The sequence below is a fragment of the Ptychodera flava genome, chromosome 18 (genome assembly GCF_041260155.1).
Source record: "Ptychodera flava strain L36383 chromosome 18, AS_Pfla_20210202, whole genome shotgun sequence".
Taxonomy (NCBI): domain Eukaryota; kingdom Metazoa; phylum Hemichordata; class Enteropneusta; family Ptychoderidae; genus Ptychodera; species Ptychodera flava.
Window position 1 is genome coordinate 6,990,943 of NC_091945.1, and position 19,133 is coordinate 7,010,075.

Sequence of the window (19,133 nt, forward strand, 5' to 3'; positions counted from 1 at the left end):
CAATCATAAGTTTCAGAGTATTTCTACTTATTACTTTGAATAAATTTTCCTTCTTTAGTCGAAAAATTGCATTATCGAAATTATTTAAGAGCCATATCCTTAATCAGGGCGCAAAAAGGTCAAAGGTCACGTTATGCACATGGCACGAGGGCAACTGCGTTCTGGCAGGAAAGATGTCTCACTACAACTTCAAAAAAATCACCGTGGTTCCTTCTTCTAAGGTTTGTAACTCCAATTTACTTGTAAGATCACTGACAAAAAAACAGTCCGACAAAATAATGTGCTGCGATATTTTCGTGAAGCTTGAAGACAGTGTGATTTGTAAATGTCTGGTTGCGCAGAAATTGTTAACGTGTGAACGCAGCCGATCCCAGCTTGTACTTTAATAATGTGACCACGACCGTAGCCTATCAAATATGATATATAATCGGAAAATTTGTCCAGGCTGTTGCCCTCTCGGCTTTCCTTCTACATTCAATGGTTGATCTACTGTTGATAAAAGTACTAGTACTACTGTAGATCGATCGTCAAATGCACCAATGACCGGCATATGTTTGTTGCACAACACATTTAAAACCCTTTTTGGTTCCAGACCCAGACTGCGTAGACCTACGGTCACTCCGTTTATGGAGGGATCGTGATAGACCCTATCCCTTAGGGTGATATCAAAGTGTGCCGGTATTTAGTTCTTTGATAGGATGTTTAGGGCTTCTTCCAAGATGAGGAGGAAAAGAGGTGTGATATTAACGATTAATAAATGGTCCTATTTTTCCATTTTCAGTGATTTTGTCCCCAATTCCATTGATTGAATATCAGGAATAAAGCAAAGACGACAAATGAATGACAAATGACAGTCACAGAAATTAGTCAAGCTGTCATGTTTAACAGTGTTATTTACACCTGGTGATCTGATCACTGATACATTGAGCCTCTATGCTCGTACACAAGGCCCCATGATTGACTGTAGGAGAAATGGCAGTCGCAGGGTCTTCACTCACTTGCAAGTCCCAGTGATAGCTGCAAAACTGTAGCGCTACGGTGAGGCGGTCGGTGATTTTTGGTTGTTGCGACTTCGCTCACCAGTAGTGCTACAATGCCGATGGCCCTGGGGAGTATATAATAAGCGCATCCCACTGGAGGAGGCGTTTTGTTCAAACACGTCGATCGCTTTCCGAAAACATTTCTGAGAGCAGCCATTACCAACTTCAGGTAATGGCGGCTCCCAGAAACACGGATGCCCCACGCTCAATGTTTATGGAACGCGATCGATGTGTTTGAACAAATTCCAACCCCATAAACGACAAGGTTAAAGGCAGGGGGAGCCTATAAATACCCCCTATCTCCCTGGACATTCATAATCCAACATGAGTGGCAAATGGTAACAACGTCAACGAATGCTCCCGAAAAACTGTATCTTTCAACAACCATGGTGTAAATTAAAGCACTGTTCCAACATATTACGTTTTGTGAATACTTGTGGCATCACCCTGTTGGCAAAATTCTCTCATTTTTTCCATTTTAAGTTGATTTTTTATGCCAAAACTGCTTCGATGCTGTGTTCGAAGCGTCCAACAAACAATAGATGAAAGCATTCAAACAGCTGCCAATCACGAGGGGACGCGCAAAGGTGCAAACGATCAAACATTTGTTGTGTACATCGGATCGATTACGATGTCAACAATGAATAAACGATTCTTTACTACTAAACAAAAAACTTGACCAACGGTTACTGAACACATGGATGTAAAAAATCCATGCTGAACACGCGCCTCAATGAATTCAGACACAAACGGACTACTTCATGGTTTCAAGCAGATTGCCTCTCCCTTTTTGTTCGTTGATCTGTGTACCTGTAGGCCTATGAATGGGTGATGTGTGTGTTGACCTGCTGTACGATATTTTACGATAGATCGCTTTTGGAAGTATGTTGTGGCCTAGCCCTGCGTACGATGCCGTGTGTTCCTGGCGTTATACGGCCTCCCACCACAGCTCTGCTGATTACCATGGACAAAACCGGCAACATGCGGATCCAATTTGGACGGAGCACGAAAACTACTTTTCTAACTGTTTTCGGGCGAAATCAACTCGATTCCGATCTACATGTATGCAGCCTACCCAAACAACTCAACCGATCACAGACTGCGAAAAAAAATGCTCTCGTGACGTCCAAAACCGTTGTTTGCTCGCGATGCACGGTCAATGGCTCATGCAGTGGACGGGCATTGGATACGTTCATGCCACGATTAGGCCTACATGTATACAGGTGCCCATGAGCTTCATTATTTCCTGTCGGGTCGGGGCGATGAAACTAAATCGTGATTGATTCATCTCTGTCGGATTTGACCAAAAAGAGCACTCGACATAGATTATAGCATCAAATGTTGACCGTTCAGACTGAAACATGATAAAAGGTCTGAAGATCGCCGTGATCGGTGAAGTCGTTCTTCTCTATACGTTTTTCTGAGCTAGTTTTTTACTAAATTGTTCGAGTATTAGCTGACGTTTTTTTAAAACTTAATCAACTTTTCTTTCCCAACCAGGGCACAACATTACCTTTTTCACTTTCATGGTAGCCTATGAGGAATTAAATCGCAGATTAATAGACTCTTATGTTCTTCCTCGATTGTCTGTGACTGATTTTGCTATCCCAATATCGATATTGCGTTCGCACTCGGGTGTCTTGAAACTTACGTCATTCACTGAAATAGTTTTCGGACAAACTCAAGAAATTCGACAACTACTAACGAATAGTTGGCAAAATTTACAGAGACAAGCAATAATAATTATGGTCATTTTACCGTCTTTTTTACCATTTTTGCCGTCTTTAGATAAGCGGACTCGCTTGACGGAAACAGTATATAACGATCTGAGTTCCCATTTTTACCCTACCGTGCGAGTGTAGTATTCGAATGAGTGAGATCATAATCTTACGCTGTTCCGAGTGGTCTGGAGATTTTTTATAATATACAATAAATTGACCTTATTAAAAGTACTCTGTTTTACATTGCTTGGATATTGATTTTTTTTCCGTACGTTTTGACTGTTGATTTGAAGTCTTTTGATTCCCCATTGGAAGCAGCACATGTACGGTTACAACCGCCATGTGATGACCAGAGTGTGATTGTAAAGTTGTCGGGAAGTTGTTTAGAAGAAAAATCATTTTGTATTTAGAGGCTTCAGTTCGGGATTTTTCAAGATAAACAAATCATTATACATTTCCTACGTCTTTGAAACGGGGATTACGGTAATCTTTCATGTGATGAAAATTTTGTGAACGTCTATGCAATGTGTTCCCACGATGGGTGTGAACTGATTCTTTGTTAGTAAAAAATCGTCAGAAATGGTCCAGTGACCGTGATAAAATAAACACAGATGCAAAACCATTGCGAGGAAGATAGTAAGAAATTCACATTGCAATATTTGCTGTCGTATTTCTCAGCAGGAATAATAAGTTTTTACAAGTTGTGTATAAGAAGAGCAGGCAGGTGTTCGGCGGTCAATTGCTTCTATCATAATGATCTTGATCGCAGCTATTTGGCTAGAAGACAGCGGGTACTTATAATCTCGCAAAATTATTGATATCATGTCTTTGTGTTGAAAATTTTCGATCGGAGGCAGCTCAAATCAACAGCCGTGATATATTCGGAATCGTGTTCTCACTGGACACCGAACTACCTGCTATCAACAGTACGTTATGTACCATCGGCGGGAACACATTGGTCGTAATCTTGTCTAATTTTGCCCCGCCGTTTGTACCGTCCAGAAATTTCAAAGCTAGATTTTTTTTTACCCTGACATATAATACAGCGACCTTGCACACTAATGATCATTCCACTGTTTCTGTTGGGGTTTGTTGGTTTTTTAATTTGCTCCGTGGCCCCGGTAAGATTTTTTCAATACGATACACAGTTTGAAATTTTTTCAAGGTAAATTTAGTATATTCCCAGTTTGTGGGGTAAAGTTTTCTAGAGTGAAAGTTTGAGTTGATGCTGATAGAGTAGACGTCGAGCCCGGCACAGTTGACTGGGACCCGGTCGGTTTAGGGTCGTTTAGTCCAGAAACCTGCAGCAGAGTTCTGTATGATCACCGTTGGGCATTTGGGTGAATTTTTGGTCAAAGTAATGCAGTAACAATGTACGCCAGATTCCTTGTGTTGTTTTTGTCACAACCGTCATACGCGTATACGGACTGTTTTCGATTAAAAACGGTAGTAATATCCAGTGCTCGTAAATGCGTGCAAAGTTTATTCAGTGACTGTTTACGCAGCAGTCGTAAATACGACTAGGATTTACCACCACGTAACAACTGTAAACATCGCATCAACAGTCCATACGAAAATTTTGTGCTGAATCGAGGGAGATAACAATTGCGGTAGAAAAGGTCAGTCAATCATCTGTCAAAGTTGTTGATCGGGAAAATCTTCACTGAGCACCAACCACATGAGTGGCTGTTATAGTTGTACACGTAGAATCTATGGGCTTTCCACTGTCCCTAATGTTACGAGCTATGTTCAAAGTGCGTCAAGCTACGAATATTTTCATGTACTGAGTTATAGACATCGGTGAAGTACCGGGTACATTGATTTTGTTCAAACCACTGCCTGTTTAATTTGTTCCTCGTGTTGTTTTTTGTGTCCCTAACGTCGACTGGCTCTATGTGCGTACAAACATAGCAGTCGGAATTAAGATTTCCTGATGGAAATAGATTTATTCCGCCTCTGACGCAAAGATACACACTGTTTTACATGTACCACTCCTAGGCCCTGATCGATTTCCATACCTTTAAGTGTAGTATAGTGTTCAGTCTTCAGTAGTGATAAATCGGTACGACCAAATGCAGTAAATATGTAGCATTTCACGTCAACACACCTAGTCCACTGGGGCCATCGGCATTGTAGCGCTACTGGTGAGCGAAGTCGCAAAAACCAAAAATCACCGACCGCCTCACCGCAGTGCTACAATTTTGCAGCTAGTCAAGTGACTGTTCTAGTTCAAATTAATACATCACTTTTCTCAGAGAATGACCACCTTCAGTTTGTCATAATTTGCTGTCCAAAAGTATGGCATTTGTAGTACCATCAGACCTTTGCTTTTGGTAGTTATTTTATGTTGATTTTCAAAACCTGTAGTGCAATATGTAAACATACTCTTCGTATATACATTTAGATAACAATTTAAATGCCTCAGATATATTAAACAGCAAAAGTTATAGACAGGCAACCTTCAGTGCAAATCAAAACAAAGCATGGGTACTTTGTAAAAAGTACTGGGTATGGTGGTTGTACCCATGAAAACTTCCCAAATAGTCTCTTTCACTTCAAGAAATTGGCTGAAAACTACCGAAGAGTTCTTGATGTTTTAGTGACTTTGGCAATGAAATTAAATGTCATGAAATTTACCATTTCACTGGTATAAACAACAGCAACTCTATTTTCAATTTTCAGGATTTCATCGACATTGTCCTTTCCAAAACTCAGAGGAAGACACCAACTGTTATTCACAAGCATTATGCAATCGGAAGAATCCGACACTTTTACATGAGAAAAGTTCGTTATACACAGCAGAATTATCATGACAAACTCTCAGAAATAATCAACGACTTTCCAAAGTTAGAGGTAAGTGTTCTGGAATCTCAGTTGTGAACACACAATATGGCTTACTTTGTCGATTGAGAAATGTCATTACAAGAATTTGTAATTTGCGAAATATGCAATACAAAATGTGCCAGTAGACTTTCAAAAAACATCCATAACGTGCAAAAATTCAGAACAGGAAAAAAATATGTTGTTTTTGTCAACCTATTCAGTTTTATCCTCACTCAGGACAAAGTGAGAGACAAATTGTCTGTACAGGGGTTGGGTGACAAAAAAGAAAGTCTTTAATATCCTATGCTTGTTCTCTTGAATGCTACTTGCAAGACTCAAGTTTATTGAAATGATACGGTTTATTTTGAATCTTGGAAATTAAGAAGATGGTTACTCAAAAGCTGTTGACATCGCCCAATACACAAGTTTGTTCTTTCACATTTTCAGGACATACATCCCTTCTATGCTGATTTAATGAATGTTCTGTATGACAAGGATCACTACAAGCTAGCACTTGGACAGATCAACACAGCTAAACATCTCATAGACAAGTAAGTTGTACCTGTCAGTGTGGTACTTGCCTCTGAAGTCACAGCGTGATGAATTTACTTCTTGAGACCATTTTAAAGACTTGATGAAAGCGTTTGACCAGATCAAGTTTCGACAGGAAAGGAAGCTTTGTTGCTTGCTATAATTTGATGACATAAAACAGCAACCAATCCTGTCAGCCATGAAACCCTAGATTTGAAAGGACCCAACAGTGTCACAACATACACACATTTTTGCTCCTTCTGTATTCTTGTTCATTATCACAGCTTTAAGGTTGACTTCAAAATCCACCATTAACCATGTTGATTTTCTCTGTGTTTGACATCTCTGAAAATATTGATGTTCAAACCTAAAGAGTAGGAACTGTAATCTAGATGCATCCCATAAAGATATGGTACTTAGTCACTTTTCATCAGTATTGAAAAGATGATGTACCAATTAATCGCTGAAAATGTTGAGAAAGTGTTTTTATCTCTCAAAAATTAGATAAACTCTTGAATGAAGTCAACCTGGCAATTGCGAACTATGTTGGGAGCAAAGGGCAATTCTTTAATGTTGCATATTTATTATTAGTGGCAATAACAAATTTCTTTTAAATGCCATGTCATCTAATTTATGTGAGCATTACTCTGATTCAAAGACCAAACTTACATACTATGATTGGGGTTCACAATTCTTGTTCTTTCTTTGCCTTATCAGCGTTTCCAAAGACTATGTGAGGCTCTTGAAGTATGCAGACTCTCTGTATCGGTGCAAACAGTTGAAGAAAGCAGCATTAGGAAGAATGTGTACAATCATGAAAAGACAGAATCAGAGTCTGGAGTATCTGGAACAAGTAAGGCAGCATTTGTCCCGACTGCCATCCATAGATCCCAATACCAGGACATTACTTATATGTGGTTTCCCCAATGTTGGAAAGTCTAGCTTCATTAACAAGGTAAGCAGTACTGTTACGCACTAAACTTAGTTTAATAAGTGAATTATCAAGATTTTGAATTTATTTTAATATTATTGCCATATTTTATCGGTATTTTTGATTTTCCAACACAGTAATGTGCCTTAAGGGCTAAGCTGTACAAGAGCTACCATTTCAAATGTCTTCACTTTGCATTCTCCTGCTGTTGTGTACATTTGTTTTGGAAGTGTCAGGTGAATGACATTTTAAAATTGTATCACCCCGTCTTAATGACTGGTTGCATCCTAGTGTACTTTGCTTTTTACGTGTCATGAAACAAAACTTCTGAAAGCTCAATATCCCATTTGAAAAAGTGGAAACTATGGGTAAACTAAAAAAAGAAAACTATTTACTTTCAGATCACAAGAGCTGATGTAGAGGTTCAACCATACGCATTTACAACAAAATCATTATTTGTTGGCCATACCGATTACAAGTATCTGCGCTGGCAGGTTGTGGACACACCGGGAATTCTGGATCACTCATTGGAGGAAAGAAATACCATTGAAATGCAAGCCATTACTGCATTGGCTCATCTCAGAGCTGCTGTCCTTTACATCATGGATGTATCACAGCAATGTGGCCATACCATTGAGGAACAGGTAGAGTAGCTTTATCATGATGATATCACAGTGTTTTGACCAAACCATTGAGGAACAGGTAGAATAGGTATCTTGATAATATCACAATAGTGTGGCCATACCATTTAGGACAGGTAGAGTAGCTTTATCATGATGATATCACAATGTTGTGACCAAACCATTGAGGAACAGGTAGAATAGGTATCTTGATAATATCACAATGGTGTGGCCATACCATTTAGGAACAGGTAGAGTAGCTTTATCATGATGATATCACAATGTTGTCACCAAACCATTGAGGAACAGGTAGAATAGGTATCTTGATAATATCATAACAGAGTGTCAAAGGAAATTCAACCAGTGAATTCTCGTAGGAAAAACCGTTTTTTACTTAAATTTTTACCGGAAAAAAGCCCACATGATTGTCACAAGAACTCCTACATGTTAGCATATCGCATACATGTACTGGATTGTATTGCCAATAAATGATATTAGAATGTTTAAGGACCAGTAGCTGTAACTCTTGATGATTTTTCCTACTTTGTTGTATGCCAATTGCAAGTTCTTGTTCTACTCCCATAACATATTTAACAACCACTTTTCAGGTTGTTAGTGTCTGTTTGTGTAAGATACACTGAGTGTTATTGTTTACATTTGAATAATTCTAGTCTACAATTAAGACTTTACATGTAAAAGGCTTGAGTTGACAAGATCCACACTGTATCTCACCATGCAATTGGTAGTAGGACAAGGAACTTGTTGTTGACGTTAAAAAATAGTAAGTGAAAAAATCATCAAAGCTTGGTGTGACTTGCCCTTTATGTATGACTACATGACTAAATACTTGAACTCCACATTATGCTGTGTACGGCTGACAACTTTCATCAAATGTTGTCATTTCACTTTATGAATTTCGATATTGATCAGTGTTCTCCCTAGGATCAAGGGCAAGCATGTCGGAAATTTGCATAAAATTTACATAATTAATATGCATACATTAACATATATTTAAATACATACACACATAAAAACAGTCACTGCAAATTGTAGTCATTTAATATGCCTTTTATTTCACTTACACACTGCTGCATGAACTGAAATAAATTCATACAACAGTCCAACTTCAGTTGTAAAAATTCAACTCATACTCTCCTTGCATGGAGAAACATTTGCGATGAAACATTGCGTCACTTGTTTACGTAATTATACAGAGCAACGAAGCCACACAATCAGGGCTGTGTACCCCAGCGAGTTTTGAGCACATATATAACACGTTACGGTCACGGTCCCAATGAATAGAGGAACTGTTACGGTTTACCATAACAGAAAATTCAGACGTATTTACACGGATGATCGTCACCAAAATCATGAAACACCTGTCGTTTTAATAACTTGCCTCCTTAGCGAACCTGAAACGAGACCTGAACTTGAAAACAGCGCGAAACGCTCAAAGCCCACACATCGACCGCCATCTTGGAAATCGCCCGACCTGTTTACGTCACATGGCACAGTAGACATCATTTCGCGACCAAAAGTTAATCCAAACTCATGTTTTTTAAAACTTTGTGCGAAATAAAAAAAAAGATGACAAGAATGCAAAAGAACGATTGCGGAATTAGCCAAAAAAACTTGTAAAATGACAGTGACCCCAACATCGCGAATAGTGAGGTCAAGTCAGCGTAGCGTAATATGACGTACACGTAACGTTGCAGCCCACGAACTCTACCGTTTGCTTGCTCTGATACTTTCACCGTTTGTCTAAACAACAAGAACAGAAAAATAATTAAAATACAAATTTACATTCGCAATGCTGCCATGGAGATTTCATGTAGACAAACCGTCATCAGGTATAGACGCCTTATAAACCTTTTTGAGGGTCGCTATTTTGACCGATAGCTTTGACCACCAGCATTTTCACGGCGTCGACGTCACTGTAAATTCTCCCACGATAAACAGCCATTAACACGGCGCTCAACCAACATGATCAAAGTCACGGCCACACCGATGTGCTGCTCGTCCGTGTTTTTCAACACCTATGTACGTGTCAATTGATTAATGTAAACCCGTCAATCGACATGAAAAAGTCTATTCAGGACTAAAAACGATGTTGATAAGGCTAGTTTTGGCAGATGTCCCATGCCATGAATACACTGAGCTGTCAAGTGGGGCTGTCAATCAAGGGTGTCGGGAAAAATCTGAAGCGTCACGGCAATCAAGGCAAGCGTCACGGCAATCAAGGCAAGCGTCACGGAGACGTGATGCTTGAAGGGCCTGGGAGAACACTGTTGATCATAAAACACTTCATCCACAGGTGGAGCTCTTCAAGAATATCCAACCATTGTTTGCAAATAAACCACTGCTGGTTGTTGCCAACAAAATTGACATCATAAGACCTGAAGAACTACCTGAAGATGAGAAGGTGAACGTTCATAAACTGATTACATTAAATAGAGGATTTTGTAGTGCAATTCATTACCTTCAACAGTTCACCGGCTACAATCCACCCCGTGTCGTCAGTGTGTGAATGTTGAGTTTTCCTTATACATGTAATATGAAGGGTAGAGGTGTTTCTGTATTGAAATTGCAAAATATATTTTACCATTGGTAGCACACTGATGTTACCCAGAAGGCATATGCTCACAAAGACATATACTTTCGTTCATCAGATGCTGAGTTCCAGCCATTCAAGATTTACCTCAGTAATTGATAAATGAAATCATCAATCTTGTAACAAGAATTAAATTTTCACATATACGTGTCTGCCATTTTCATATTGTTCCAGGGTTATCCATGGGGGTTTGTGGAAGGATTTTGAGGGATGGACCATCCCTTTGATTTTCACGCCATCTATTCATATGATAACAGCCATACAAAAGAATACAATTCATATACGCAAATTATACATTGTCATGTAAATTAGCAACCATTTTGGTTTTTTCAAGCTGTGGAGAATACTGCATTATTACATTTTCAGACTTCTTGTAACATTCTAAATCATTTAAATTTTTAAATTGTGAAATTGTGATCTTTTTTGTTGTTTTTTAGAAATTTTTCGAAGACTTTGAAAAGGAAGGCATACCAGTGTTAAAGATGAGTACAGTGACCGAGGAAGGTGTTATTGAAGTCAAAACTGAGGTTTGTCAAATGATAATCTTCTCTTATACTGTTTGGTGTTTCCATCGTCAGTTTTAAAACAGAAAACAGATTGATATGACAGAAACCATCCAACCTGATGTGTCAGCATTCTGTAGTGTACATAGGTAAACAGCCAGTGAATTGAAGACTCTGAAGGTTGTAAAGATGGCCAGTTGAAACTTCTGCAGTTATATCATCAGTTTTGTGAGCATGCAAGCTCCTTTTTATGGCCTTCTCACTCACTATAAACCAGTATGAATTCTGACTCACTATAAACAAGTATGAATTCTGACTCACTATAAACCAGTATGAATTCTGACTCACTATAAACCAGTATGAATTCTGACTCACTATAAACCAGTATGAATTCTGACTCACTGTAAACCAGTATGAATTCTGACTCACTATAAACCAGTATGAATTCTGACTCACTATAAACCAGTATGAATTCTGACTCACTATAAACCAGTATGAATTCTGACTCACTATAAACCAGTATGAATTCTGACTCACTGTAAACCAGTATGAATTCTGACTCACTATAAACCAGTATGAATTCTGACTCACTGTAAACCAGTATGAATTCTGACTCACTATAAACCAGTATGAATTCTGACTCACTGTAAACCAGTATGAATTCTGACTCACTGTAAACCAGTATGAATTCTGACTCACTGTAAACCAGTATGAATTCTGACTCACTGTAAACCAGTATGAATTCTGACTCACTATAAACCAGTATGAATTCTGACTCACTATAAACCAGTATGAATTCTGACTCACTATAAACCAGTATGAATTCTGACTCACTATAAACCAGTATGAATTCTGACTCACTATAAACCAGTATGAATTCTGACTCACTATAAACCAGTATGAATTCTGACTCACTATAAACCAGTATGAATTCTGACTCACTATAAACCAGTATGAATTCTGACTCACTATAAACCAGTATGAATTCTGACTCACTATAAACCAGTATGAATTCTGACTCACTATAAACCAGTATGAATTCTGACTCACTATTAACCTGCATGAATTATGTGACAGTGTCTTGGTTATATGTCTGTAATATTTGCAATGTAGCCGCTAACCACCATTGACCAATTCCCATCTCTCTGTATTTCTGATTTATTTTCTATCTAGTCATGTGATCGACTTCTTGCTCAAAGAGTGGAGGGCAAGATGAAAGGTCGTAAAGTAAATGATATTTTGAATCGATTGCATTTAGCCATGCCAACAGAGAGGGACTCCAAGGTAAGACACCACCATACAGTTGAGCTCTGTTACACATATCTTGAGGCAGGAAGCCATTCTGTAGTATGTAGCATACTTTTTATGTCTTCTGCTTGCCAAGAGACAGGCCAGTTATCAGAAGTAGATATATGATCTGGGGATTGTTAGTCTCAGCTCAACAAAGCCAGGAATTTTGATGAGTAGAAGTGCGTTCCATTTACCCTACTACCCTCTCCCCCCCCCCCCCCCCCCCAACAGTGTCTTTCAAATTTTAATAAAACTGGTAAACATGTTTCAAGTCATTTTATCAGAGTCTTGTAATCATGTAATGGAACAACAGAAATTTTTCGCCAGTTACCAATTCCCTTGCTTGCGTACCAAAACCATAATGAACCATGAATGACATATAGTTGATGACAAATTTATCCAAGGTCAAGGAAGATGCCAGTCTTTCAAATCTAGAATTATGTCATTGAAACAATTGAAAAATTGGAGTCTGGGTAAAATTCACAGTAACATTACAGAAAACTTTTCATATTTATAGATGATTTGACCAGCAGATAACCAGTGTGTGTTCTTTCCACTATAGCTTAGACCTCCATGTATTCCCAAAGGGGTTAAGTCAAAGAAATCGGCAATGCAAGTAGAAGGAAAGCGCAAGAAACTGGAGCGTGACATTGAACTAGAAATGGCAGATGAATATGTCTTAGATTTGCAAAAACACTACCTCCTACCTGAAGATGAAAAATACGACACAATCCCAGAACTGTGGCAAGGTCGTAACATTGCAGATTACATTGACCCTGACATTGAGAAGAAGTTAGAGGAGTTAGAGAGAGAAGAGGCACTGAGGGAGGCAGCTGGAGAGTATGATGAAGATATGGTGAGAATGAATTTGCAATCCAAAAAATTCACAAATTTGTTGGCTGGGACATGAGTCAAACAAAGGCATTGTTTTTTGGAGCTGAGATACTCGGCCTAAAACTGAAATCCAAATTGCTCATAAACAAACTGACATGCGGTTATCTAAAGTAATTCAGTTTTACTCTCCGATAGAACATCATTTTATCAGAAATAATAATTCGATAACTCAGATTTTTTAAATTATCGTATTTTCTACAGTCTTCAGAAGATGAAGAAATGCAGGAGATCAGAAAGATGGCCTCAAAGTAAGTTTTTAACCATGGCAATAAAAATGATATTTATGTTGATGTTGGCATCACTACTTTGTCACTGATGAATTTCCCAGAATGCAAGAGTCTTGTTCCTCTAAAGTGAACGTACATAAAGAAAAATTAAGTCAAGACTTCTTGAAGGTCTGTGAGTAATTTTGATTGGGATGTCACTAGGTGTTAACTCCGCGAATATAGTCTAAAAGGCTGTAGGATTAGGATTAGCATTTGATGATCAATATTTTCTCATGACATTGAGATTGAATGAGTTTGCAATACTAATATGATTTTTGAATTTCTAACACAGGATACGTAACAAGAGGAAGATCATCATGATGGAATCCAAGGAAAAGAGAAAAGTTGAAAAACCTGTTCTGCCACGGACTGCAATCAGGGTATGTGAGATTTTATTCAATGCAAAATTTTGTCCTTCAGGTTTTCCTATCATTTTGAATCTTATTCCTCAGACTGTTCCAGTGCCCTCATATAAAGTGTGTCTAGGACCTGGCTAGGGCCAAAATAACCCTCTTTTGGGAAATAGAGTTACTGCATGTCCACACTGATCATGTGATTTCAGTGCCTGTCCAAGAACCAACACAATTACTTTCACAATGGCCATGACCTCTGACGGGCCAAAGTTCCAAAAGTATAATAACAATGAGGCCATGCTTCAACTAGTACCAAGGGTCGATGTGATGTTTTCACACATTTCATGTTAGACCATGGCTTGAATTGTGCACAGACAAATTAAGTCTGGCTCTGGTCAGGTCTGACATAATGTCACTACATTGATCATGACATTTTCAGCAGGACTTAAAATCTACACCTCTGATACCATAAATCTGACTCCAGTCTGGTGTGACATAATCAAATGTCACTACATTGTTCATTTTCAGCAGACTTGACCCTACAAGTACCTCTCTGGTCCTAGACAAATTGTCCTGCTATGCTATTTGAATTCTGTATCTGTAACATTGTAACATTACAACATTGGTGTGTACCTATGTTCCATTCGTGTGTACCATGGTAACATTGTAACAGTAATGTAACATTGTAACAGTAATGTAACATTGTAACAGTATTGTAACATTGTAACAGTAATGTAACATTCTGATTTGAATACCATTCCAGGGCAAGAGAAGTCGGTTTGAGAGAGACATGGAAGAACTTGGTGTTGAACCTGATAATGAAGTATGTCAGTTTTAACTTGAGTTGATATCTCCTTTGATATTATTTTCTTAAACAATACTTCACACCATAGGATCTTTTCACTGCTTTCACTGCTTCTATTGTATCCTAGCTTTTATATTCAATATTCAGTGTCATTCTATTTCAATCATTCTGGCTGAGGTGTTTTACAAAAAAAATTACTCCCAGTAAGAGTCTAATATTGAAAAGAAGTAAAATTAGGTTTTGTGATGGGAATTTCTTGTGTTTGAGTGTCTCTGAAAAGTCCCAGGCTGCACAGATGTTAATCACTGATGAGTTTTTTTGTCAATGCAGGGTCATTACACCCGTAGCAGATCTCGAAGCAAGACACCGTTGGTGAGGAAACGCCAACGCACCGATTCAGAAGGACGTGCCAGGAGTAGTTCTCGCACACCACGTGACATATCTGGAGTTCGTGACGCCTCGGTGAGTTCAAAATTTTTGCATAGGAATAATATGATTTTGCTTCCCATATATACATTCTGAATGTGATTTCATCGCTATCACAGGAAAGCATTCATATCACAAAGTAAATACTTTTTGATGGTGATGTTCAGTTTTCAATGGCATTATTTTCATCATTAACATGGTGAAATAATTTTTGGTTGGAAATTTTTGACAAGCGTTTCACAAACAGTGAATATGGAAATAACAGAAATGGTTCTTTTTTAGTGCCAGTGTTTTCAGGAAGAGTGTAAAAATCACTTTTCAAATGATCTGAGTATGATCTGCCAGCAATGAACACAGAGACAACATTTGTCTCACTTTCCGTGGTGACTTTGTCCACAAATTCATGTTTACATGTCTACATTTAGTAAACGAACTTCCAATCATGATCAGCACTAGACTGCATGTGACATATTGTAAAATGTGTACAGGTTTATGACAACATATCATCACATTTTAGATAATTTGAAAGATTTTCCAAGAAACAACCCAACATTGGCAGCTTTCAGTTGAATAAAATTAGTCAAGTCGTATAAAATGCAAATATGTCGTTGCAGACAGTTAAGAATTGAATTATTTCATTTTGATTTTCTCCATTGATCTCTTATACTAGTTGATGATAACTTCATAATATTGAATCACCATTCTGCCTTTCTTCTTCAGATGCGCAACAAAGCTAAAAAGCTGTCCAAACTGTCCCAGAGGAGAGCCAACAGATTTGGTAAAATTGGAGAAGCAGATAGAGCCATTAGAGCTTCTATGCCAAGACATCTCTATGCTGGCAAGAGGAAAATGGGCAAAGCTGACAGACGATAAAAAAATAACCCATATTTCACAAAATCAATATCTATCATTTCATTTCTTTTGAAGTGTCATCTTTAATTTGTAATCATGCATATTTTGTGGTTGAATCACACCTATATAAATAAATACTGTTGTACACCACAGCTAAATTGGAATCAAAATTTGATGAAACATTACAATAAATTGTTTTTAAGACACACTTGTAATTTTGGCTTGCCTACCTGAAGTTGGGGTAATCTGATATTGTTTTAAATGTCTTTCTACATGAAGATGTCAAACAAATAAACTCAGTAAATCAAGTAGTTCCAAATGAATTTGTTGTCCTGTGTTGTTATTCGGTTGTTTTGCAGACTTCAATGCCCTAAATTGAATGATTGACACTGCATCAGATAATCAGTGCACAGAATGTTTGCACCAACCCTTTTCCTGCAAAGTTCATATATCACACCTAGGTCAAGTAAGTTAGTTTATAACATATTACAGGTGAGAATCAACGATGAAATTGATATATCTCATTTGTGAACTTGGTTCGTAAAGTTTTTCCAAAATTTACTGCAGTAGTTGCAGTGAAGTTGCCGCAAACAACAGATGAATAATACTGTTGTTTCACATTAGGATTCCACTGTAGCAATACGAGCAGTCTGCCTGTAGGAATTGATTAATGTGCGTGTGGTTTTTGGGAGGAAAAAGACTCTAAATGGTTCAAAATATTCAAATAATTAAGTCTCTTTTCAACATTAACTTTTTTGGGCAAACAATTTCAAGAAATGCCAAGGCAATAAGAAGAGTGCAGCTTCACTCAGACTTGGCTAATTTATGTGACGTAGGGCAGTATAGCAATTTTAAAGAATTACATGTATCTAGTGTACCAGACAATATACTCCATGGTTTGTGTTTTATTATGGGTCAATATACAGTCCTCTGATCAGTGCAACTACTGTGGCAATCCAGGAAAAAGTTCTCAAAGCAATTACACAAGTGAGATGACATTTAGATAACAATTTCATCATTCATTCTCAGCTGTCCTTCACTGTAACAGCCTTGAACATTTGAAAGCCTACACATAGGTATGTAAACGTGTTTTACTGACTAATCTTGCTACAACATACTATGCCAAGTAGGTGGGAATGCATGTATATTTTGGCCAAATACAATTTTCACTAATAGGCAGATGACTGGCTCGGCTGGTTTAAGGTTAATTGTGCATACTTAATTACTCGAGACCTTCAAAGTCAGATTATACCTTCCTGTCAAAGCTATGCATCTCTTGATGTTTATCTGTGAATTTAACCCTTTCACCCCCAGTTCCCTGTATACAGGTCCAACTTTACCACAGAAAACAATGGATTTGGGACAAACCATGGTGGTGAAAGGGTTAAGTCAACAGCGCTGTCTAACTGTTTTGTCTGAAAAATGTTCCAGTACACGTTAAATTTTCAAATTCAAATTGTCCACAGCTAGAATACATCCGAGTTCTATTTTTTTTCTCCAATGTACAGCAAGTGGAATAAGCATGTTTGACTTGTTGATTTTCCAACGACCCAAACGGAGACTATGTTAGAAAGAAGAAAGTATGACTTTTAATACAGCTTGAGAGTGTGAAATGACTCTTGGCTAGAGTACACATTGTGATTGAAACTGTTCAATAATGGACTAGTGAGGGCGCACTTATCAGCTGACACTTGGGGATAGACCGTGCTCACCTGTCAGTGGAGAGGCAAAGGCAGATTGCAAATGGATATCCCTATAGTCTTATGCAAATATGCCCTAGTTGGTTTCCATGAAAATTTTTAACTTAAAAGCTGATGTGTAAATCAAACAAAACCAAGGCATTGCTAGATTTAGAATCCCTCCTTTCATAGCCTATAGTCCAGACAGAAAAGCATATAAACCATTGCAACAGTTGGCCAGTCACTGAGGCAGCACTTAAACCAGATATGAACTGGAAATGCTCATGTGTTTCGTTATATTTCATTGAAAGTGTTCATGATCAACATCATGAGCAATATTCACCACAGATTAATTCTAAAAGTCATTAAGTATACAACTATGTAATTAGCTGAAATAAAAATACATTCTTTGACTGCTGCCACCAAGTGTTATTGCCTTTGGTCAAGTCTCTTTTAAGCTATATTTTTAAGCTCATTAGATATGCAAATTATAAATTACCTGACATTAAAATCTGAAATGACTTTCAATATTTTAATATAGTGTTATTGCCTTTGGTCAAGTCCTTTAAGCTATATTTTTAAGCTCATTAGATATGCAAATTATAAATTACCTGACATTAAAATCCGAAATGACTTTCAATATCGTTTTAACCTAGTATCATCAATGTACATAGCATGTTTCACCAACTTTGATCAAGTAAATCCCTCTATATATCCCTGATTAGGAAAGTTCATTAAATGTGCAAATTAGGAATTGGCTGGGAAAAAAGCTAAATGACATTGAACAATGTTGTATCATAGTATCTTCAATGTACATAGCAAGTTTCATCAACTTTGGTCTCGACAATTCAGATAAATATCCCTAATTAGGAAAGTTCATTAAATATGCAAATTAGCAATTATCTTTCATGTCATCCTTTAATAACTTTCACAGCTAATATATCCTGGTGTGATCAACATTTGTAGCAAATTTAATCAAATTTTGTGCAGTCGTTCTCAATGTATATTGATTTTTCTAAAATCATTAATTATGCAAATGAGCAGAAAGTAATCAAGCCACATCCACCAAAAACTAATCATGTCTTACTATTTGCAAACCGAATCCATGTACCAGATTTGATCCTGATCTAATGAGCCGTTTTTGAGATATTGGGCCAACAAAAACTTTACCAAAACAAAATTTTTTAGATATTTCTCTGAAAATTTAAAATAAGCATTGTAGCAGTTGATAGAGCTTGGTTTATGTTATGTAGAGAATAACTTTTTGTGATGTATGTGTTGATGAAGGAGGGATCTTTGCAAGACCACTTAAGGTCGGCCTGACCAAAATGGCAGAAATAGCTGCAACAATACCTACGGAAATCAAAGATTTTATCATAATTTGAGTACATTTAATTAAAATCATCTGTAAGAACATGTCCACTAAACATCAAAGCTATCAGACAAGTGGTTTTTGAGAAACAAATTTTTTGACCAAAAATGAGGAAAATTGCCCCCCAAATACAAAATTGCAGATTCCATCCTTATTTCAATATATCTTATTAACATAAACCCTGGGAACCTTTACACCAAATATCAAAGCTACCAGATCAGTAGTTTTAGGAGAAAAAATTTTTTGACCAAAAAAGGTAAAAATTTCCCCCGTTTCAACATAACTTCAATACATTATATCAAGATATATCTTAGATACCTGTATACCAAATATCAAAGCAATCAGATCAGTACTTTTTGGATAAAAATTTTTTGACCAAAATTGGGAGAATTGACCCAAAATTACAATATGATAAT

At 37.5% G+C, this 19,133-nt stretch overlaps 2 protein-coding genes across 3 annotated transcripts in view; one reads left to right on the forward strand and one right to left on the reverse strand.

The window, feature by feature from the left end:
- LOC139116737 (leishmanolysin-like peptidase) overlaps nt 1-19,133 on the reverse strand; it is a 114,892-nt gene that overhangs the window by 29,092 nt on the left and 66,667 nt on the right. The gene's annotated exons all lie outside the window — the stretch shown is intronic.
- LOC139116738 (GTP-binding protein 4-like) lies at nt 107-15,895 on the forward strand. The gene is made up of 14 exons (XM_070679368.1): nt 107-221; nt 5,444-5,614; nt 6,032-6,135; nt 6,833-7,070; nt 7,448-7,690; nt 9,981-10,088; nt 10,715-10,804; nt 11,954-12,064; nt 12,633-12,926; nt 13,166-13,212; nt 13,523-13,610; nt 14,347-14,406; nt 14,719-14,850; nt 15,535-15,895. The coding sequence occupies exons 1-14, from the start codon at nt 174-176 to the stop codon at nt 15,685-15,687; spliced, it is 1,887 nt and encodes a 628-aa protein (XP_070535469.1). The 5' UTR covers nt 107-173; the 3' UTR covers nt 15,688-15,895.